Source organism: Geotrypetes seraphini, chromosome 5, assembly GCF_902459505.1.
Source record: "Geotrypetes seraphini chromosome 5, aGeoSer1.1, whole genome shotgun sequence".
Taxonomy (NCBI): domain Eukaryota; kingdom Metazoa; phylum Chordata; class Amphibia; order Gymnophiona; family Dermophiidae; genus Geotrypetes; species Geotrypetes seraphini.
The window spans coordinates 66862810-66887786 of record NC_047088.1 but is presented as its reverse complement, the minus strand read 5'-3'; the positions used below and the strand labels follow the sequence as shown (position 1 = coordinate 66887786).

General features: G+C 41.6%; 1 protein-coding gene across 4 annotated transcripts in view; it reads left to right on the top strand.

Moving 5' to 3' along the window:
• Positions 1-23739, top strand: part of LOC117360779 (mitochondrial fission factor-like) — a 66620-nt gene extending 42881 nt beyond the window's left edge. The window contains exons 4-8 of one of the 4 annotated variants that reach the window (XM_033945121.1): positions 9315-9400; positions 14563-14718; positions 15623-15706; positions 21160-21241; positions 22408-23739. In XM_033945121.1, the coding sequence (XP_033801012.1) occupies positions 9315-9400; positions 14563-14718; positions 15623-15706; positions 21160-21241; positions 22408-22539 (540 nt within the window). In that variant the 3' untranslated portion in view covers positions 22540-23739. The remainder of the gene's footprint in view (positions 1-9314; positions 9401-14562; positions 14719-15622; positions 15707-21159; positions 21242-22407) is intronic. The other 3 variants (XM_033945124.1, XM_033945123.1, XM_033945125.1) reach the window with 3 other exon arrangements.
• Positions 23740-24977: the final 1238 nt, after the last annotated feature.

Below are 24977 nucleotides of genomic sequence, written 5' to 3'. Positions count from 1 at the left end.
TTTCAACCTGTGATCCATGAGACAATCTCGAGATCCATGAGACCATCCTCCAATACAGGGAAAGGAAAAAATACCAATCGTGAGGCTGTACATCACTCAGGCCATAGAGTTCAACAGCAGTGGTGATATTGGTGGCAGCCCCTCAAGGCCCAAAAAAGGGATAGTGGCCACAGGATCAGAGGCTGAGGGAAGGAGGGATGATAGTGGCAGGATTTAGTAATAGTTGGGGCAGTAAAGCGTAATAAGGCTAGGATGCAAAGGATGGATAGAGGGATGGATGACTGGTGAGGAGATCAATCAAGTGGAATCAGGTTGAGGGGGAAAAGACACTAATGGGGACAAGTTGGTTTAAGGGTAAAGTACAGTTTGTGGGAATGTACTGTAGCAAGCAATCAACTGATGAGGAAATTCTAGGTTGCAGGTGAGAGAGGGATGGGAGAGAAAGTGGGTTGGATTTTGAGCAACAAGAGAGACTAGTAAGGACAGGCTTATGGGTAGAGATGGAGAGAGTGAGTGATGAAAGTGGACTGTAGGGATCTCAGAATATTTTGGAGGGTGACAAGGTGTCTGTATAGCCAAAAAGGCACTCACAGGCACAGGGCCACTCAAAAGTCTGTGAAGCCTAGAGCTAATCTTTGCATCAATAGGCCCCACCACTCACAAATCAGTAGCTCTACCTCTCTCTCAAGGCCCCCCCCCCCCCCCACCACCACCACCAAGTGATATAGGGTACCAAAATCCTGAATTCTGGTCTAGCATCTCTCCCTCCCCTCCCCTTGTTGTGCAGGGGGAGGAAAGAGAGAGAGGGAGAGATTCTGACACCCTGAACCAGTGCCTCACCTGATCCATAGGTTGAACTGGCACAGTGATAAGAGCTGTCATAGGTGAGGCTGGGAGTAATTGGGGAGAGGAGAGAGTGATTGGCAGATTTAGGAAAAGACTGATGGGATCTGTCTAGGAGTGAGACAGGGATGAAGAGAGAGTCCTCAACCATTTTACCCCCCCCCCCCAAAAAAAAAAAAAAAAAAAAAAAAAAAGATTGGGAACCCCTGTTGTAGAATATTTTTATTTTTAGCCAATTGCATTGGTTAGCATTAGAAGCAAGAGTATTATTCAAATTTTCTTGCCAATTGATAGCACTAGATTAATGCCTAGAGCACTAGCTTCTGAGGGAAGTGTCATAGGTTGTGGCAACCACACAAATGTGGCATCATGAGCACTGTTTAGAAAGGAAAGGCTAAAAGGAGTGAGGAGTGATCTAATGGCAGCAACCTCAGCACTAATTTCAGTGGCTAGAATTAGGGACTGCAAATACCACACATTGGAACTAGAGACAATAGCAAGACATGACATATTGGATATCATTGGCATAACAGAAACATGGTGGAATGAAGAAAACAAATGGGACACAGTACTACAAGGATACAAACTGTATAGAAGAGATCGAGTAGGGCAGAAAGGTGGAGGTATTGCTCTATATGTTAAGGAGGGAATAGATTCTGTTGAAATGGTTACAACAGAAATGAAAGAGAAGCTTGAGTCACTCTGGATCAAAATTCCTGGTCAATATGGCGCAGATACGAAAATTGGCCTTTACTATCGTCCCCCAGGACAGGCGGAGGAAACTGACTCAGAAATGATGGAGGAAATCAAACAAGAATGCAAGACAGGAAATGTAATTATATTGGGAGACTTCAATTTCCCAGGGATAGACTGGAAACTAGCAACCTCCAACTGCGGCAAGGAGGCCAAGTTCCTGGAGGTGCTAGGGGATTGCTTCCTGGAACAAATGGTAAAAGAGCCGACAAGAGGCAACGCCACCTTGGATTTGGTCCTAAATGGCCTCACGGGACCGATAACAGAAGTGGAAGTCGTGGTTCCACTGGGAACGAGTGATCACAATGTAATCAACTTTAAACTTGACATCGGGAAAGGAAAACATGCCAAAACCTTAACCACCACCTTAAACTTTAAAAAGGGTAAATACGATCGCATGAGAGCCATGGTAGAAAAACGACTCGAGAAGATGGTGGACAAACTTGAAACGGTAGATCAGGCATGGTCCCTACTGAAAAATACTATCACAGAAGCACAAGATCTCTACATTCCGAGGATTTCCAAAGATCGGAGAACAAAGAGCAAAAGAGAACCGGCATGGCTTACCATACAGGTGAAGGAAGCCATAAAAGAAAAGAAGGACTCTTTCAAAAAATGGAAATGCATAAAGACAACCGAAGCCTGGAACAAACATAAAGATGATCAGAAGAAATGTCACAAGGCGGTGAGGGATGCCAAACAGGAGTATGAGGAAAAAATAGCACAGGAGGCCAAAAACTTCAAGCCCTTCTTTAGATACGTGAAAGGGAAAAAACCTGCAAAAGAGGCAGTGGGACCCCTGGACGACCAGGGAAGAAAAGGGTACATCAAGGAAGATAAACAAATCGCAGACAAACTAAATTCCTTCTTTGCGTCCGTCTTTACGAAGGAGGACACCTCAACAATACCTGAAGCGGAGAAAGTGTTTGCAGGAGAAATAGAAGACAGCCTCACCACAGTTGAAGTGGACTTAGACCAGATATACTATCAGATCGACAAACTTAAAAGTGACAAATCCCCTGGACCGGATGGAATTCACCCGAGAGTCTTAAAGGAATTGAAGGTTGAAATCGGAGAGTTATTGCAAAAACTTGCAAACCTGACAATCAGAACTGGACAGATACCGGACGACTGGAGGATAGCGAACGTCACGCCAATTTTTAAAAAAGGATCAAGAGGGGAACCGGGCAACTATAGGCCTGTGAGTCTTACGTCTGTCCCCGGCAAGATGGTTGAAGCACTGATCAAGGATAGCATAGTCTGGCACTTGGACGCACACGACTTGATGAAACCCAGTCAACATGGATTCAGGAAAGGGAAATCATGTTTGACGAATTTACTCCAATTTTTTGAGACTGTGAACGAGCAAATTGATAGTGGGAAGCCGGTGGACATAATATACTTGGACTTCCAGAAAGCGTTCGACAAAGTTCCACATGAAAGACTTCTCAGGAAACTACAAAGCCATGGCATAGAGGGGGATATACAAAGGTGGATAGGCAAATGGCTGGAAAACCGAAAGCAGAGAGTGGGCATAAATGGGAAGTTCTCCGACTGGGAGAAAGTGACTAGTGGTGTACCACAGGGCTCGGTACTTGGGCCGATCCTTTTTAATATTTATATCAATGACCTGGAGGAAGGAACAACCAGTGAGATCATCAAGTTTGCAGATGATACAAAACTATGCCGGGCAATCAGATCGCAGGAGGATAGAGAGGAACTCCAGAGCGACTTGTGTCGGTTAGAAACATGGGCGGAGAAATGGCAGATGAAGTTCAATGTGGAGAAATGCAAGGTAATGCATTTAGGCAATAAGAATAAGGAATACGAGTATACAATGTCAGGTGCAACTCTGGGGAAGAGTGAACAAGAAAAGGACCTGGGTGTACTGATAGATAGGACCCTGAAGCCGTCGGCACAATGCGCGGCAGCGGCAAAGAAGGCAAATAGAATGTTGGGCATGATAAAGAAAGGAATCTCGAGTAGATCGGAGAAAGTTATAATGCCGCTTTATAGGGCAATGGTCAGACCACACTTGGAATACTGCGTCCAACATTGGTCTCCCTACCTAAAGAAGGATATAAAACTGCTGGAGAGGGTGCAGAGACGAGCAACAAAACTGGTGAAGGGTATGGAGAAACTGGAATACGAGGATAGACTTATAACACTAGGATTGTTCTCCCTAGAGAAAAGGAGACTGCGTGGGGATATGATCGAGACCTTCAAAATACTGAAAGGAATCGACAAAATAGAGCAGAGAAGATTATTTACATTGTCCAATTTGACACGGACTAGAGGACATGAAATGAAGCTAAGGGGGGACAGGTTCAGGACTAATGTCAGGAAGTTCTGCTTCACTCAGAGAGTGGTTGACGCCTGGAATGCCCTCCCAGAGGAGATTATTGCGGAATCGACCGTCCTAGGCTTCAAGAGCAAACTAGATGCATATCTCCTTAAGAGAGGCATATAAAGATATGATGGACTATAAATTACGCCAGGGTACACCTGGCAGGGCCTCCGCGTGCGCGGATCGCCGGACTTGATGGACCAAAGGTCTGATCCGGAGATGGCAGTTCTTATGTTCTTATATAAATTCAAATTAATATTAGCCAAAATGTCTCCCTCGTGGAACTGGATAATTGGCATCTCTGAGCATGGGAAGAAAGGAAGAGAACACATGCACACAGTAACTCGGAATGGATTCAAAGCTGGAATTCGCCAGGGACTTGGTATAAAGCTGAGGTGGTCCCTGTAGAGATGGAATAGAAATGCAGCAAAGGAGCCGAAGCACTAGGCAACATGACAAGCTGCAAACTGATCTCTAGCAAAGAAACCTAGCCAGGACTGGGTTTATATACAGACCATAGACAGAAACAAGATGGTCTCTGACAGGAAGTGGCAGACAGCTGGCTAGGATGGCTTGTAAACCTACTGGAGCCTACTGACACCTGCTGACTGGAGGTCAGAGATATGCATAGTTGAGGCTCTTCTTGAAACAAGCAGTGGAACCTCACACCTACTGTGGCGGTATAGAAAAATAAAGTTATTATTATTTTTACTCCTCCTCTCCATACATGTCCCTATTATCTTCATATTGAATTTTTTTCTAACCTACCCATTCACTTTGCTTCATAATTTCTCATGCTTTCCTACCCCTCTCTGCCTAGCAGACCCACATAGCCTCCCTTCTCCTGGCTGCCTGAAACTCCATCCTTGCTGACAGCTTGTCAGAGTTAATGGGATGATAATAGAGGAGACAGTTGCTTTCACCTTCAGCCAGTTGGATGACATAATGTTGACAAAAGGAGAACAAACCAAACAGAAGGAAAGAAGAAATCTTGCCTCAAAATTATACCAAAGCAACAGAAGAGACAAGTGAGATGTCTGATTTCCAAACTACAGTTAATGTTTATAATACAAACACAATAATTCCACAAAAGTCCATGGAAATATCAAAAACAGTTCCAAGGTGCCTGTGTATGAGAATCCAAGTAAAATCTCAACTAAGATCCAAGTTTTGGCAAACAGGTTGCCTTCTTCAGGGGAGCAACGAGTCACTTTTTTAAAAAAGTTAGAAGCAGGAAGCCCGCTCTGACAAAAGGAGGCAATAGGAGTTCGCTTTTTAGCTTCTGTTGCCTCTTATTTTCTGGTCCCACAAAATAAAGGGAATATTCATAGTGTCACTTCTGGGCTCAGCGGGGGAAGGTAGAGTTTGTGTCCTGCCAGCCCAGAAGAGGAGGAGTTGGTAATGCCCGAGAAAGACCGAAATGGAGGATGAGAGAGAGTAGCCTTCCACTAGGGAAGGTGGAGAAGAGTGGCATTCTGTCAGGCCTGGCACAGGAGGAATTGTTTGCCTTTTGTTTAGGTGGAAGACTAGATACATACCGTCTAGGCCTTATCCTGGTTGAAAACGGCTTTCTTAGCATTAAATTACTCCTTATCTTTAACTTAAAAACATTACCATTAAATTCTGCTTCCTGGGCCTTCCTCCGTTGGAATGGTTATGATATCTCATAGGCATGAATTTCCATAATCTAAACTAATTGCCTTTTACTATTTGTTTTTCTTAGCTCCCTCTCCTTCCCTATTCATTCTTTCTGTAATAAACCCATGAATTTTAATGTAGAGGGACAACTATTTCATATGTATATCCCTTAGTTTTCGAAGTTTGGTTACTCTTCATGTAGTTCAGCACAGTTATCATAAATTACAAGACAGCACAGTAAATACAGACCATGAATGCCACAACAATTAATATGCCTTGAACTGATAAATTCTCCTACCTACCTGCTTTTGCAGTTCAGCAGGTTTTCAGGACATGAATCATCTAGTTTTCTGTAAACCGTTCTACTTTTTTCTATAACCCATTCTTCATACATAGTTTTAGCAGGTCTATATATAAATGATCTTTAATAGCAAGCCTTTTACTCTAAGTGAAATATGTTTCATTCAGATCTTTCCTTGCTTGATCTTACATTAACACCTTCAACTGCTGCAAAGGCTTACATATTTCTATTTATGTACTGTATACTGCCTCCTCAGTTTTTGCTAGAGCACTGTGCATAAAACTTAACAAATGTCCTTGCCTGTGTTCATGGTACATTCCTATCTTTTTATAGTTACGTCTTATAGTGGATGAAGTTGACACTATAAGAAAGAGATCTTGCTATTCTGAAAGTCTGTATCAAGTAGCATCCGTAAACTTTCAATAATAAAGTCTCTGCTCATCTTTTTTTCTATTCTATTCTATTTACTAGAGATATTAGTCATCCAGTACCTAAAAAGAAGGTATTTTTCTTTGTATGTTTTTAGATTTAACTTTTATTGAGAAATTGTCATGGTACAAATAAGCACCAAAATACCACTGAAACAGCAACACAAAGCAAACATAATATTAAGAGCAGGTTTGTATACAACCATCCGCAGTAGAAAACAGTATAATATTACAATTTTATTCCATTTTTATTCTACCCTGATGCAATCCCACATCCCCTGATCCCCTCTCCATCCTAAAGCATTTGTACAACTGTCCGGTATATGTTACAAAGTAGATAATTACAAAAAAGTTGAAAACCCTAGTGATGAACAAAATCAACACCTTCACTCTTTTTGCCTTCTACCAGCCTGTATGATGTCTTCAGATGTTATGGCCAGTCCTAGTAGATCAGCAAGCAGGCTCCTGGAGCAGCTTTGTGGGTGGTGTAGTGAACCGCCTGTACCCCACAATACACATGTGGTGGAATATTTGAGCTTTCCACAGTCTACCCAAATCTCACTGTACCTACATATAGGTGATACCTGCAGACATAAGGGCTATTGGTGTGGTGTATAGTTGGGCTCAGTAGATTTTGGGTGGGTTTTGGAGGGCTCACCACACACTATAAGGGGGAAATGATGAGATGTGTGCTTGGGCCTCTTTATATGAAGTTCACTGCAGTGCCCCCTAAGGTGCTCCACTTCTCTGCTGGCCCCTCTTACATCCCAAAGGCTTGTTTTGTGAATTTTTTTTTTGAACTTTTTTTTTTAATGGTTCAAAAAGATAGATGCACTGAGGACAAGCACATTTTAAAAAAATCACTATTTTCAAAACAAACAAAAAAACGTTTTTCTTGGGGTTTTTTTGTTTTGTTTTTTAATTATTATTATTATTATGTATATGAATTTATCTGCCTACAGTAAAAGATGCTGTGGATAAGAAGTTTCTTAAACAAATTCTGCCACTAGATGTGGCCTTTCCACGATAATAATTCTCCATCCACCCCCAGCAGAGCTGTAAATATTCCCACCTCTGAGGGGCGCTCTGAGCCAGAAAATCTCAGCACTGGTACCAAACCAACTCTGTTGGCTTATTTTAAAACAACTAAAAATTTATATTGCTACTACTACTACTACTATTTATCACTTATATAGCACTTGAAAGGCATATGCAATGCTGTACATTTTGACATTTAGGGCCTGTTTTACGAAGCCGCACTAGCGGCTGCACTGCGGTAACGACCCTGAAGCCCATAAAGATTTAAAGGGCTTCAGGGCCGTTGCCACGCAACTTCCTAAACAGGTCCTTAATAGAGCTTGCAATCTAACTTGACATATAATAACTTGACAATCTAACATGACATATAATAAAATTAAATGCACAGAAATTTTATAAAAATATTAGAAATGAAACCAGAAGTCATCCTTATGAAGTTTAGTCTTTATATGTATAGAAATATAGAAAATAACAGCAGATAATGACCATCCAGCCGTTACTCAGCCGGTGGCAGTCAGCATTTTTGTCCACTGTCCACTGCCAACTGCGCTCCCAGATATTCAGTGTTGGGCATATCCGGGCACAGGTATTGAATATGTGGTTATCGGTTGGCTTCTAAAGCTTATGTGGTTAACTGCAATATTCAGCCCTTAACTGTATAAATTGAACTGCTTAAAGATAGGGCTGCTATTTAAGTGAATAACCTATGTAGTTAAGGCTGAATATCAGCACTTAATTGCATAAGTGCAAACTCCACCCCTGGAACGGCTCAGGTGGTTACCGCAAATATTTAGTGGTGCTAATCGGTTAAGTGCCACTGAATAGTTAAAGTAAGCCAGAGACTAGCGATTTAAGTAGGCAGGAACCTCTCCTGCTGGTTAAATCGCTTTGAATATCAGCCAGCATGTGGCTTGTCCAGTCTGCTTATCCATTCTATCTACTATCCCTTCTCCCTTAGATGTCTTATGAGAATTGCCTATCTTTTTTGACCTGGTGGGAAAGAGGAAGGTATAATAAAAGAATTTCATTCTATAACCATGATATTACTCTGCAGCAAATCTTTGACTCAGTATTATTCTGTGAGTACCTCCTGGGAGTTCATTCAGAGGCCAAGTTGTAATTGCAAGACCAGCTAGAATTTCCTGCGCTATGTGACTTAGTTTTGGAGAGCTGAGTCACAGGGGCTGTAGGAGAACACTGCCTCTTCCGCAGCAACAGAAACCAGAAAAGGAAAATTGAGGGTATGACATCGGGGTTATGGGGTGCAATTTCTAGGTACCATGGCAACCTAGTGCCTGGGATTTGTCAAGTCCTGAATTAAACCTAGAAGAAGAATTTACCATCAACAATTGACTACATGAGAAATATAGGAGAACTAAGAAGAAGTTCTACCTAGAGCTAAAGCAAACTGCTAATCAAGATGTTTCTGTATCCGCTATCCACACACTTACATGTTAAAGTCCCTGAATTCACCTGAAAATTTGGTGTTGGTAGGACACAAACCAAAACGTTATTAGGATTACACAGACATAACATTCATAGATCTTTTTTTTCTTCAGAGATTAGGTTAAAAAAGGCTGATTAAATGTTAGATTTATCTCGCAAATTGGGGAGGAGTCTCCTGTAAGACTATGCTCACATGATTGTTCTTTAGTGCGGACCTTGTAGACAGCGGTTAAAATACAGTCTTCAGGAATACATGAATAAGAAGCTGATGAGGAGATATATCTAATAAGTTGGTTTTCTCTTTCTGCTTCTGAGATTTCTTCAGTTTTGCTTGCTGCACCTCCTTGGAGGCTGAACCTTTAGTTTTTGGAAACTCTGGGACAACTCGAGGATTAGTACCCTTCTTCCTGCATGTGACAGTGCCATATGGAAAGGCTGAGCCTAAGAGAGTGATGGGGTAGAGCAATGAGAGTGCCAGACTTACCTGTGATTTTTTTAATGACATATCTTTTTTCCCTAGGCATCTCAAAACAAATCCAAAAGGGAGCGAAGTGGAAATGAGCATAATCCTCTCAATGTACATACTGTAGACCAACCACATTACAGGTAAGAACCAAGGTAGAGACTTTTACACCATGCATGCTATAGTTCTATTGGAGCATGTAATATCCTGGTAGGTAGTTTTGCATGTTTGAATTTCTATCATTTTAAATTTGTGAGGTTTCCAGTATTCAAAACAAACACAATATATGCAAAACAAAATCAAATTAATGCACACAAATAATGAAACAAATACAACATACAAAAAAAAAGAAAGATTAAAAAGAAACCTGTTAACTTCTTAACAAAAATTACCCCCGTTTTATGAAGCTGCATTAGGGTTTTTATTGCCGGCGGCAGTGGTGAAAGCTCCAATGCTCATAGAATTCTTATGAGCGTCAGAGCTTTTACCACTATGGCCTGCGAAAAAAAAACCCTACGCAGCATAAGAACATAAGAATTGCCGCTGCTGGGTCAGACCAGTGGTCCAACATGTCCAGCAGTCCGCTCACACGGCGGCCCCCAGGTCAAAGATCAGTGCTCTAAATGAGTCCAGCCTCACCTGCGTACGTTCCAGTTTAGCAGGAACTTGTCCAACTTTGTCTTGAATCCCTAGAGGGTGTTTTCCCCTATGACAGCCTCCAGAAGAGCGTTTCAGTTTTCCATCACTCTCTGGGTGAAGAACTTCCTTATGTTTGTACAGAATCTATCCCCTTTTAACTTTAGAGAGTGCCCTCTTGTTCTCTCTACCTTGGAGAGGGTGAACAACCTGTCTTTACTAAGTCTATTCCCTTCATTATCTTGAATGTTTCGATCATGTCCCCTCTCAGTCTCCTCTTTTCAAGGGAGAAGAGGCCAAGTTTCTCCAATCTCTCTCTTCATAATAGGGTGTGGGTGTGGGTGTAAAATATCTCTTTTCCTGCTGCAGATATAGAGGTAGTATATTCCACAAATGTAGATCAACTAGTGATGCAGATGAGAACAGGGAATCTGAAGTAATATATGTCAATAAAACCCAAACGTGTACTCAAGGAACTTCAGACACTTTCCTCCAGATATTCAGAGGTATTTAGCCTGGTGAGAATAGCTCCCAGCTGGCTAAATACTGCTAAGTCGGCTATCCACCAATCACTGGCCATCTCTCGCCGAATATCCCAGTCAGCAGATTGGCCAATGACTGGCTTTGTTGCATGACATAGCCGATCTCCGCCATTATTCATTGTCTTACCGGCTAAGTCTAGCGGTCAGATTGGCCCGCCTAAAAAGCAGGTCTATGTTTGGCCACTATCCTTTAGTCAGCCAGTTGATGAAAATCAGGCTTGGCTGGCTAAATCTTCAGTGGTGGCATTTAACCTCAAAATTGACTGCCAATGGCTAGATATGGCCCCAGTATTGAATATCCAGGTTTACTGCTGACCATGGGAGGTAGCTAGGCTTCCTTTTGCAGCCTTGAATATCTGTCTCTGAGTTTTCAGTTTATCCACAGTGACTGTGCATAGAAGTGGAAGAGCAGACTTATGGTTAGGGCAGCAGGTTTCAAAATCTGCTTCTTTCAACTCTTTTCATCTTACTTTACCCTGCTAAGTAGCTGTATAGCAATTATGTGTTATTAAATGGCAATAATGTGCATTATTTACTAATAATGCAGCTTAATGGAAGATTTTTTTTTTTTTTTACCACAGCACATGCAAAACAAATCTTTATTATGCACAATGAATAAGGATGTTTGCATTAAATCTCACAAGCTGCACTATTCATAGAAAGTTAACACCAGTTTGAGGTAGTGTTAACTTCCCTCTGGAGTATCAGCCTGCTAATGGCTGAGCCAGTGCTTCTGGGGAGCATGTTTAGGAGGCTGACACAGTGAAAATGCTTTTCTCCCACCCCTGATCCCTTACAAATGTGGTGTGTCCCCCATCTCCCTCAGCAAATGCCTCTGAATACCTGGTTATTAGCAGGAAGGGCAGGAATGATCCCCAGCTTCATCTGCCTCAGTGACTGCCACTTGACAAATGGTGGCCAAAGGTCCTTAGCGGAATTATCACAGAACTTTACCGCATTTGGCAGTCTAATCCCTAGCTGAAGTAACATGGAGAAAAATATTGTGTGCCTACCCATTTTAAACTCAGGCCCACTCAGAATTGGCATCCTGACTATGCTACTGGTCCCTGGGTCTGCGAATCCCATGGTAATTGTTCTTATGCTAAAACAGTATACATGTGTAATCTGAGTGTTGGTTAGGCCCTTACATTGTAAGCCCCTTGGGAGACACAGAAGTACTTATGTAACTCAGGGGTCTTTTTTGTTAAGTTGCAGTAAAAAGTGGCCTTAGCACACCTTTGCGCAGGTTTTACCCACACAATAAGGCAGGGGTAGGCAATTCTGGTCCTCAAGAGCCACAGGCAGGTCAGGTTTTCAGGATATCCACAATAAATATGCATGAGATAGATTTGCATTCTCATGGAGGCAGTGCATGCAAATCCATATTCATTGTGGTTATCCTGAAAACCTGACTTGCCTGTGGCTCTCGAGGACCGGAATTGCCTACCTCTGCACTAATGTCATCTTTACCACAACCATAAAATGGACAATTTTATTTTTTTTAATTTTTTTTATTAATGGCCATGTGCTAATGTGGCCTTGTGAGCTTTGTAAACAGTAAAGCCATAATTCTGTAAGCAGTGCATGCCATGACGGGCACCTGCCACGTGTCAATAATCAATAGGCACCGCTTCCAGAATCACGGCTGCCAAGGACACTGGAAATGTAGGCCAGGGTTTTACAGTCCTACTTTTCCAGCACCCATGGTCTTTCCTGAATTGTGTCCAGGGGCACATAGTGACACCAAAGTCAGCGGTGCCCCTAACCATCAGGGCTTTGGGGTCATTATGTACCACTAGCCACCAGGGACCTAAGCGCCAGTCCCAGAGGCCACATAGCGATGGCTATTTTTCTTTTTAACAAGGGGTTAATTAGGTTTTAATGGCGCAACCAGTTATCACACCACTTGTGCAACCAATTACACACCACTGAAACTCAATTAAACCAATTAAGTTAGGTGGCACGTAACTTTCAGTGGCTTTTGTAGAATCTGGCCCTAAGAGCTTTTGCAGTAATTATGTACTAACCAGTTAGCATGTGCTTTTTTTTTTTTTTTTTTAAATCTTTATTGATTTTCAAACTTTAATAGTGCAATACAATTGGTACATAAATACTGCATAAAACGCACTAATAACTATACAATTATTACATTAAACAATCATTTACTCCCATCCTCATCTTAATTATTAATACAATAATACATGTGATGTGATTTCAATATTATAATTAAATAATTTAACTCCTCAAAGTACATTTCCTTCCCTCCACCCACCCACCCTCCCTGGATGTGTAAAGAAATCTAATGAAAAGGGAAGAAATATGACCCTTACTGTAATGCAACAAAAGTAGTCAATGGACTCCATACATCATTAAAAGACTTCCTAGGCCCCAAACGATCCGCCATCATTCTTTCATACTTATATGTGGTACACACATTTACCCACCCAAAAGTATAATAATCCTGTCATGGTTCTTCCAATTATGTGTGATCAGTTGAACAGCTATTCCTGTCATGATCAGGAAAAGGCGACTTTTATACTTGTCTAAAGTAGGCTTAACATGAAATAACGTACCACAAATTACAGCCTCATAGGATAAGGGGATGGATGACCCAAGAATGAGATTGTAGAATCTGGCCCTAAGAGTTCTTCCAGTAATCATGTACTAACCAGTTAGCATGTGCTAATATGAATGTGCTGTTTAGCACAGAAACACCCACTCTGCAACCCTGATAACCTTCCCCCCCCCCAAAAAAAAAAAAGAAATATCTTTTAGCACCTAGATTAACGCATGCTAATTTGGCAGCTGCCACAGGATGCTTGATCATGTCTCTTGTTACGCTATTTTGAGCTGTATTAGACATGCATTCATGCCCAATGCAGTTTAGTAAAAGAACCCATTAATGTGAACCACCTCACGAAAAAATGCAAATAAATAAGATATATGTTCATATAACTGAAGCAAATTGTTTCTTTAATTCTTGTTTTTCCTTATTATAGTATTTTTAAGGACTCCTTTTTCAAAGCTACATTAGGCTTTTTTTTCACTGACCGTGGCAGTATTAGCTCCAACGCACATGCAATTCTTACGAGTTAAAACCGCTGTGGTCGGTGATAAAAAAGAAGCCAAATGTGGCTTCATAAAAGGGGGGGGGGAGGGGAGGGGGTAAGTCTCTCTTACATGGAAGGTATTGCATGCAGATTGAAATTTCAATGACCAGAATTAATCTGATTGGGTGAATCAGACTTTCTTGTGATTATGATCCTGATTTGCAATCAGTTATGCTGATCCAACAATTTGTCTCTAAGGGGTTTCTCCTCTTCTTTCTTCTTTGATGTCAAGCAGACAAATAAAGCTCATGAAACAACTCTGCAGCATGCAGGCTAATGAACCATAACATCAGCAAAAACAATATGCTACATAATTTAATATCACAGGTAACAGTTTAGTGCAGAAATACAGCTGACAAATGATTTTTTTAGGATATTGCTATTGAATATTTTGCTTGCTAAAATCTTTCCAGAGATTTATGTGCCTTTTGTCTAGTAGTTTTATGTAATGTTGATCCATATTCTGCACTGAATTTGCAGAGGATAAGAACCGGCTAAAAGCCCCATTTTATGAAAGAAAAAAGCACATTGGATTCATATACAGATTCCCTGATGCGTGGATAAAGACTCGGTACTCCTCTACTGAGTTATCTCCTTCTGATGTTCTGTTACCACAATCATAGCAAAAGTATAGATCCTAATGTTGTCCAACAAACAACAGTGGAGGTTCAAGAACAATGGTGGGCAATTTTATTAATCAAATTACAGTCTTGTGCGGTGGCTCGACATGCACGTGTTTCGGCCTCTAAAGCCTGCTTCGGAAGCCTTTGTAACTCATGATCATAATTTCTCATATGAATAAGGAACTGAAGATTCAAAGTCACTAGGAAAATCAGTCGTAGAAGTATAGACGCACACTGCACACGCCAAATACGTGTCTTGGGTTCCATGACTGTCCTGTTCATTGCTTTTAACAGATTTATTTTCTGTATGTAGAAAGAAGGGATGATAGGTGGAGCATAAAAGAGGGAGGAAAGGACCATAATAACTTATCTTGTCTCTGTGTACATGCTACAGGCAGGAGAATCACCCTACCAGTGTCCCCCATTTTCCCTCGTTCACTCAGAATGGGAAGATCTACTCCCTTCAGAATGTCTGTAGAACAGTGCGGTTCCTGGGGTGCCTGCTCTCTCACCGCCTGCAAGAATCATTGCATTCCCCACCCCTCCCCAGGTGATTCCCTTTGTCATGTCTCGGTCATGGCATTCATGCATGTTTCTCTGCGCATGATCTCCCTATGTCTGATGGCAGCATGAACTGGTTTGGGGCTTTATAGTCTATAAAGCATCTCTAGAAATGTCCTTTTTAAAAAAAGTCTATCCTTTTATTTTGTCCAAAGAGATCTTGCTCTCCAGTTGATAAATTCTGATGTGTGTAAAAGAGCTAGAATGTCAAGGGTTCTTGCCTTCTCCTTTAGCTGGCGTGTAGAGACTGTACAGTAGAAAACCAAATGTATTTCTGTGTTCAGGAAACTATTTAGATAACATACTTTTTTGGGGGAGCTCATCTGGGAACCTTTTGTATTTCTTCACCCTGAGAATTGCCAGTGAGTGTCTAATAAAAATAAAAAAACCAACAACAACGAAACAGTAGCTCAACATCACAAAGTTTGTACTTAACAAAATTATAATTTCTTATGATTGCATCATGCTGCACATGGCTTTGATCGGCAGGATGCATGATGATCACAACCCTAGATTACTTCCACTATTAAATGTACTATATAACCAACCAATTGTAATTCCTTAGATAATAGTGACTAAACAAGAGAGGTTAACAAACAATCTTAGCTCAGCCCAGTGTAGGACAAATTCACTGTCCTGTTGCAGGTTTTAGAAACTGTGATGTAACAATCAACATTTTAAGAAAAGGACTTCTTTTCCTACCTTTTTGTAGTTCTTCTGATATTGTGATCTCAAAATATGGCTGTGGTACAATGCATGCCCTCAACTGAATCCATTATCTGTATGTACTAATGCAATTCATAGAGACCTATCAGTTAACTTTTTTTCCCCCCCAATTCTGTTTTTCTTATTTCTGACCCTGCCTCTGTCTCGTATGGTCTGTTTTGGGGTAGTGTGTCTGCTCTCATGGATAATGGAGGCAGTGAACTACGGACTTTAGGGAAACATCGGTCTCTTTCTTGGCCACAGCTTTCCAGGTAGCCACCACCACCTGCCTTCTCTTAAATGGGACCTTACTGTGTGAGCTTGCTTCACCTCACCTAACAGTGAAAATAACAAAGCTGTATAAGATGCATTGAGGGGGTCATTCTATAAAGTAGATTTTTATATTTACAGCTGATTGCATATATAAATGATTAGAATAATGTCAGATACTTTCATATATATTCACATAAGCGCATAAATGCCAAAATTTCACCCAAGTGCTATTCCAGTGTCTCGTAGACTTTGCCAAGCCATGGCACACTAAACGTGGTGGCCGCGGCTTGAGGCATTCGGAAGTGTGCAGACATTGATGCGGTGACTCGTTAGGTCTCACCGTGAGAGGTACGTCCTGTAGGCAATCAGCCAGCGCCGGCGTCTTGCAACACACCTGGAATCTCGGGTGGCACACTAGTGTGCTGCAGCAAACAGTTTGCGAAGCACTATGCTATTCTGTCAATATGCACATATCTTACATACACTTCCCCCTCCCCATTCGCGGATTCCCTACTCGTGATTTCACATAATTACGATTTTTTTGGGGGGGTGGGGAGGAAAGAAAAACCTCCATATTTTTGTCTTCCCCCCAGCATCCCGGCCTTACCTGGTGGTCTAGCTGGTTTTTGGGGCAGGAGCAATCTTCCTACGCTCCTGCCCCGTGCAGATAGCCATTAAGAAATGGCTGTGGGGAGTTCCCGTAGTCTCTCGAGAGACTACGGGAACTCCCCACAGCCATTTCTTAATGGCTATCTGCACGGGGCAGGAGTGTAGGAAGATCGCTCCTGCCCCCCAAACCAGCTAGACCACCAGGTAAGGCCGGGATGCCAGGGGAAGGTGGAAGGGAGGCGGGAGTGGGTCAGAGCCGGATATTTGCGGTTTTTTGCCATTCACGGTCCGGCTCTGCCCCTATCCCCCGCGAATAACGAGGGAGAAGTGTAGTGTGTTTTACAGGTAGTCATACACATAGGAGGAATCTGTACATTTAGATGGAAGCACTTATACCAGCTCTCTAATTGGCACGTGATCACAGCTAATTATAAGCACACATTTTACCTCTTAAGCTAGCTTTCTGTAAAACAAAGTAGATACTTTCTTTCCTTTTTAAAATAAGTGCCATTGTTGTGGAATTACCCCCAAAATGTTTGTTTTCTTTCAATTGTGGCATGAATTTAACAGACTGTGTGTTATATAGCCAACAAGTTGAGGTCCAAACTGGGAAAAGTTTTTTGTTTGAAGCAAAATTTCTAATTCATAGGTGCTTTCATTTGAAGCAAAATTTCTAATTTGGTGTTTTTCTTTTCTGAAAGAGGAATGTTATTGAACTATTTCCTCCCTTTAATGTCTTAGGTTTTCCCCTCAGTCTGCTGAATGAACCAGTGGGTCCATGCTCAAAAGATGCCCAAACTCTACTGCAAATCCAGCGTGAAAAAATCAGCATAGCATGTTCAAAGGAATGAGCTTGCAAGTTCATGCCATGTTAACATCATGGCAATATGTAATTTGCTGCTCATTACTCTGAACTGACTTTCCTGTCGGTGCCTGAGCACTGATTGGCTCAGGCATTGATAGGAAAGTCAAGTAAAACAAACAAACAAACAGAAAAAGCATGTCACAACATGCCAGCTACTTCTTTGAATCCGAACAGACCCACCCAGGCCAGGCCCATTCCAACCCTCTAACCAGGCCAGGCCCATTCCAACCCTGGTGACCTAGTAGAATCTTCATCCCTCCACTTATCTTAATCGTACGAGAGATGCCTACTTCCTCCCGCCTCTTGCTTCTAGTCTGCCATTTTTTAAATGATGATGCCCTGCCCCTGTCTGGCGCATCTTAGGATGCATTAGGCAAGGAAAAAAGTCCTTATATGGTACTTAGGTCCCGCCCTGTGCATCCCAGGATGTACCAGATAGGGGCAGGGTACCAACATTTTGAAAAGGTGTGGGGAGGAGTGAGATTCCACTAGGCCACCAGGACCAGTGGTGATGGTGGGGGTTCGAGAGTCACTAGACCACCAGGATGGTAATAGGGGATCAGGTCCACTTCAACATGGCCATGTGGGGCCATGACCTTCTCTGTAAAACCTGAGAAATGGCAAATGATCTTCCTTTGTTACCCTCCATTCATAAATATCTACCTACTCTTCACCACTTTTTACCACTTGAGAACTGACAAATGACCTTACTCTTTACAACTCTAGAAATGACAATTATTCTTCCATTGTAACCCCCATTAATAAATCTTTTGTAATCCGCCTTGAACCGCAAGGTAATGGTGGAATAGAAATCTCTAATGTAATGTAATGTTTGAGAGTCACTAGACCACCAGGGCAGTGATAGGGGGTTGGGCCAGGCCCAGCCTGGAGGGTTCAAGAATCCACTGGACCACCAAGTCCAATGGTATTTAGAGGGCTGGGCCCATCCTGGTTGATGGCGGGGTAAGCATGTCTGGTAGGGCAAGGTGGTTGGATTGGTGGGAGAGAAGGGGTGCCCTTAGACTTCTCTCAAACGGCCCTCAGCACTGCCCTGGATCAGGCATTCATTTTCTGACACTAAAGCACCAGACAGCCCTTTGTTAAAAATAATATACAACAGCCTTACTAATGATCACATTTATATGCATTTTGTGTTCGGTGGCAATGGTTAGAGCCCTGTGAGCAACCTGACACTGGTTTTGAGCATCAGCCCACAAGAGAGGAAGTATGTCTCTTGTGAATTCAGTAGCTGAAACCAGGTTTCATGCACTCATTACCAAACAGGACAAACACTGAAGACAGAATTCAGAGCTTACATTTCATGTATGCATGCTGAAATATTTTTGTTTGTTTTTTATTTTGACATGCCTTCCAACTTGCTGATTTGGCTATGACTGATTCGCTGACCTTTCTAAGAGAGAAAACTATAGTTATGGTGTATTAATTAGCATACTAATGCAATTCATGCTACGTACTAGGACTGCATTTTGATTAGAATTTTAATTGCGATTAATGGTGTGATTAAAGGTATGTTGTTTACTTTTTCCCCACTGCAGCTCCTTGTGAATCTGGATAAAGGCACAGGCAGCTGTAGTGGTGGGGGGGGGGGGGGGGAATCCCAACCTACATTAATTGAAATTATACATTTTAATCACAACGTAGCTCTAAAAAAATTAAAGAATAAAAAGTAATGGAAAGATAACAATTACATATTGAAAAATTACAAATTAAAGAATCTAAAATAGCATGCAGAATAGCTATAAACAGCCTTACCGTTTTCACAGTCTACTTCAGAAAAGTAAGCCTACTACATACTTGTATTCGTGGAGGCAATATGGTGAGAGTTTTGGGGGTGAAGAAGTTTTGTGAACAAAAGAGAAGGGAGACTTGGGAGTGATAGTATGTGATGATCTTAAGGTGGCCAAACAGGTTGAAAAGGCAACGCTGAAAACTAGAAGGATGCTTGGGTGCTTAGGGAGAGGAATGGTCAGGAGGAAAAAGGAGGTATTGATGCCCCTGTATAAGACTCTGGTGAGACCTCAGTTGGAATATTGTGTACATTTCTGGAGACTGTACCTTCAAAAAGATATGAAGAGGATGGGGTTGGTCCAGAGGAAGGCAATATAATGGTTGCTGGTCTACGTCGTAAGGCGTATGGGGACAGACTTAAAGATCTCCATATGTATACTTTGGAGGAAAGGTGAGAGGGGAAGATATGATAGAGATGTTTAAATACCTTTGTGACATAAATACACCTGAGGCAAGTCTTTAAATGACTATAGCATGGTCTTGCCTAGTCCACGATTGGTGCAACTTGAAACAACGCACAACTGCCCTTTTTTTTTTTTTTTTGCTGCTCCATATTTTTTGAACACATTAGTGTTAAATTTATGTGCAGAAGGATCACTGAAAAAATGTCATGTCCTACTGAAAACTTCACTTTTAGATCAGATGTTTTCTGCCTCACTGTAATCAGAAGTTGTGGGATTGGCATTTGGCAGTCCACCTGTTTCCCTAGATATATGTCTTTTTTGTTGTTATGGCCTCTTTCCTATTTAAGAACTGGAGTTCCTTTCCTGTGACTGTGTTTTTAGTATTGTAACCCACTTAGTTCTGCACATTAGTTTTATAGTGGTATAGCAAGTAAATAAATTACACTTCCCCTCCGTATTCACGAATTCCGTATCTACGGATTCGCTTATTCGCGGTTTTAAACCAAAACATTTATTTTCATTTTTCAGGCTATTTTAAGCCCTGTAAGCCCCCCTTTAAGCCTTACCTGGTGGTCTAGCGGGTTTTTGGGGCAAGAGCGATCTTCCCACTCTCCTGCCCTGTGCAGATCGCTCACAGGAAATTACTCAAGAGACTATGGGAGCTCAAGGCAGCCATTTCCTGTGACCGATCTGCACGGGGCAGAAGCGTGGGAAGATCGCTCCTGCCTGAAAACCTGCTAGACCACCAGGTAAAGCTTAGGGGGGGGGGGCTTTCAGAGCTTAAAATAGCCGGGGGTTAGGGGCAGAACTGGCCCGAACATTATTGATGGTTTTTTAATATTTGCGGGCCAGCTCTGCCCCCAAGCCCCATGAATACGGAGGGGGAAGTGTATTTACAAAAACAGTTTCTTTTGAAGCTTCTCCCACTCAAGCTTTGCCTTCAATGGATCAAGGAAAAAACCACACAGCATTTCAGGTTACTTCTCTTTTCAACAATAAACGTTTTGCCCATTTAAGCAATGTCCATTTCCATAGTGCTTTCTGTAAGTAAATAATCACCATTGCTATTATAGAAGCCCGAGCCTTCATCTTTCTCCATAGCTTCAGAATTCTCCGAGCACAGAGACATATTTTCATCCTGAATTTCAGCCTCATGGGATTCTACCTGTGATTCTGAATGTGGTCTGTTCTGCTGCTCTCCTGAAGCTGAATTAGCTCTCCTAACCAAACGTGGCTTGCTGGCAGGTTTCCAATTCTGCTGCTCATGACTGTTGCTGTGTGTTCCTCCTGGTTCGCTCCCTGCAAATGGGAAGTTAAAGCCAGACCCAGTTTTTCCCTTAATTGGCTGTGTATTCCTGGGTGTGCTGTACTGGTTTAAACTAGTTTTCTGCCTGAGGTACACTGGATCTGGTTTGGCCTTAGTTTCTGAATCGCCCTGTCCTAGCATCCCAGCCTAGCAGATATTTTCTGTCCTGATCCTATGTTGCTAGACCTTCAGCTACGAAATGTTAAACAGATACTAGGCTGCTTAGATTCACTCTGAAAGGTGCTTTGGGGCAACACTTTTTCTTTTTGCACTAACCTGGTGTGAGCAATGGGCTTGTGATTAACAGGAATCTGCTAATCTGGCTGTGTTTTTATCTGCCTCTGGCTTCTCCAGGTCTCTCTCAGTGCTCACAGGTTCTTTCCTGTGACAGTATCTATGAGTGATCCAGCATATGTATGCTGGTAAATAAATTAAATGCTAACTTGTATTGTTTCAAAGCTTGCAGGAGGTTAGATCAGAATCCTCAGATGGTCGAGTGGAGGAGACTGGCATGTTGGAGGTTGCAGCAATGAGGAAACAAGTAAGAGAAAAGAAATGATACTGCTAGACTCCTATACTAGATAGTCTCCCGATTCAGGCTAGTATACTAAAATGAATGTATTTATGTATTCCTTGAAGGTATTCTCTTAGCAAAGGCATGGAATGGATGTGTAGCCAACATTTTGCATCATCAGCCAGTTATTTTTTTTGGAAAGAAGGAAATAAGAACAAGTGGGTTATTTTAGAAACCTTATTTGGAATTTTCACTTTAAAATACAGTCAAACCTCGGTTTGCAAGTAACGTGATTTGCAAGTGTTTTGCAAGACGAGCAAAAACATTCTCACAAATCTTGTCTTGCAAAAAGAGCGTTGACTCGATTTGCGAGCACCCCCCTGCACGAACCAGCGCCCCCCCCCCCACGCCCGAACAGCATTCATCCTTACCCCCCCCCCCCAATCTGGCACCGGCACGCAGCCCACAGGACATGCTGGTGCCGTTGAAAGAAATTCCTGCCTCTTGCTTGGGCCTTGAGCATCTGCGCATGCTCAAGGTCTTCTCGTTCTCACTCTCGTGTGGGCTGCGTGCCGATGCCAGATGGGGGCTAAGGCTGAATGCTGTTCAGGCGGTGGGGGGGAGGGAGTGTTTGCGAGTGGGGGGGTGGAGCAGCGTCGCTGGCCTCGGGGGATGGGGGTGGGTGGGAACGTATCAAGTGAGTTTCCCTTACTTCCTATGGGGAAACACTTTGAAATACGAGTAATTTGGTTTACGAGCATGCTTCTGGAACAAATTATGCTTGTAAACCAAGGTTCCACTGTACTGGACATTAGGGTGGTCATACAGACAAGTGGGCTAACCCTCAATTTTGACGGCTTGCAGCTTTTTGGAACTCTTGCAACAAGATGACAATATCTCGTAACTATGGACAGTTGGACTAAGCTAAAAGTCAATGATTTTGGCTCATGATTAACAAACTATTACCATGGACCACATGGACAACCAGGCTAAACACTTCATGTGTGAAAAATGGTTTAGCCCACTTATCCATAAGACCATATATTTGTATACCTCCCTCTTAAGTAACAGAAATACATCAATCACTATAGTGACTTCTGCTGAGAAAGAGTAATAATATTGAGGTCTCCTTTAGTTTTGAGATGTCAGACATCTGCTTGCTTTGTAATGCTATCAATTTCTTTGTTCTACAGCTAAATATAATTTCTGGAAGACTTCAAATTCTAGAGGAGGAAAGAATAAGCATGCATCAGAAGGAGGTCGTCATCTTCTCAGTTATGCTAACTGCGTGTTTCATCAACATTTGGTTGTGGCTGAGAAGATAGCAGATTCTGGGGTGCTATACTCCTAGCCCAGAAGATTTGGGAAGCATGATCGTATGATTCACAGGCACGGAGATTCTCAGTCTAGTTGCTGTCCTGCAGATCTGTATCGTGCAGTGCAGTTTCTGGTCCAGAAGTATAAGAAGCCCATCTCGTGGGTGTGGGTGACAGTTTGATTCCTGGCAGTGATTTTTCATGGGAGGGGGGGATCTTAACTGATGTAGTAATTTGGTCTACAAGGAAGAGAAATAAATGGAAGGTTCTGCTACCCATTGAATTTTTTTTTAAACCTTTTAGATTAGAAGATCACTTTTACTGGTCACCTCCCCTTCTTTTTAAATGCAGGCTACTCTTCATTTTATAAAAATGTAAAATCATGTCTCTTTCATTTGTTAGACTGGCAACAGATAAATGTCATATTTCTGCAACAATGTTGCTACAATAATGTTATTGTGTATATGAGGCTTAGGAAATGTTTCTTTTCTTTGTTGCCCTTTTTTTGTATCTCTCAGATCACTCTCATTCAGTCACTTAATAATCTATGGAACAAGATATTTGCAGTCCAATCTAGTCGTCCTTCCACTACCATTGAATTTCCTTCTTGCTTACAGCACAAATGCATCCTGGAGGTGAACTGCTATAATGGTATTAGCTCTGATATAGGGTGCACTCGATTGAAATGTGGTACAACATGCAGTTTAACAAGTAGAAGAGATTCTTACCTCAAAACAGCTTGCTATTTGTTTGCACTAAAGAAATGTGCAAATTTTTTTAATGTTTCTTTGTTCTAACCTGAAGAATTGTTCTGTAAACTTAATGTGGAATACAATAAGGTTGTAAATTTGCAATGATGTCACCTGTCACTGGATAGTTTCTGCATGCTAGTTAACAAGCTTTGCATGGTTTATAGCATCTTGAACACGTGCTGTTTTTCTGGGACTTTTCACAGTAAATAATATGTTGTTTGCATTGTGTATTAGAGAACAGACTCAATGTGCTGCTTTTCACCCACTAAATGCAGCCTATTCATGACAAATACAATCCAAAAAGCAAGTCAGACAACCCCATGGCACGTATACAGCAGAGAGAAAGTGGGGAAGGAAGCTGGGATAAAATAGAGTTTATTAAATACAATCAAGTGTTAAAAAACGGCTGTCACGAATAGGCGGGGAAGGAACCGTACACATCAACTTGGGATAAAGTAGAGTTTATTAAATACAATCAACTGTTAAAAAAACAAATATGTGGTATGAAGACCTGTTTGTCTTTGCAGACCTGACACAGTCGGTGTTTCGGCTTTGTTGTAGAAGCCTGCCTCAGGGTTGCAGATGGTAATCTAAGTGCTAATTGATAAAGGTCTGATGTGTTGCTCAAAAGGTATGTGGCTCCATGTCCACGATCAGTGAGAAAATGCTTTATCAATCGGCACTTACATTACCATCTGTACCTCTGAGGCAGGCTTCTACAAAGCCGAAACACGGCTGTGTCGGGTCTGCAAGAACAAATTGGTCTTCATACCACATATTTGTTTTTTTAACAGTTGATTGTATTTAATAAACTCTACTTTATCCCAAGTTGATGTGTACGGTTCCTTCCCTGCCTATTCGTGACAGCCGTGCACCACAAAATCCTTGTCAGTGTGGTGAGAAAGGTGGAGCACTGGACTGTGGAAGTTGTTTTGTTGCAGATGAGGAGAGTTTAATATTCTAATTTTGACTGTACTTGCTTGCATCTGTGTGCCTCATCTTCCCCTGCTATTGTCCATCAGTCTGTAGTAAAGGTACGTGCTTTTCTTAGTGTGCGCTTATTTTGTGTGGGTATACCAACCCAATCACTTGTGCATGGGTATATCTATAAATTAACGCACAAACAAATGATTTTAGCATGCATTTAAAACAAAACAACTATGTGAAAGAACATAAAAAATACTGTATATGCAAAACTAGCAAAAATTTGGAACTATGGAAATGAGCCAAATTTATTTTGTTGAATTATGAAATATGCACAATCAACTAATCTTCACAAGGGTGATTTATCCAGAAGATACTTTAAACAGTAGTAGTAACCTTAACTACCATTTGTATATATTTTGGCCATACACATCCTTAGTCTGTTTGTATGTGAAAGGATATGTGACTGTTTTTTGAGTTTGTTCAATATAATTATGTTATATTAGGTCTTTTCTATAACTCTTTTGTAACTTCTTCACCTACAGCACATGTTATATTATATATATTCAATCTCTAGGCAGTATTCATTTTTTGGTTGTTTGGACTTTCGGACTGCATCCAGGCATTGTATTGCCGGTTGCTAAACTCTTCATGAGTCCAATCTTTATTGAGATATAATTTATAAAATGTAAAGCTTCTGAAAGAAGTGTTTATATATTTTTTTCCAATTTTATCTTTTGAACTTTTAAACTTATAAATCTTTCTCTCTAA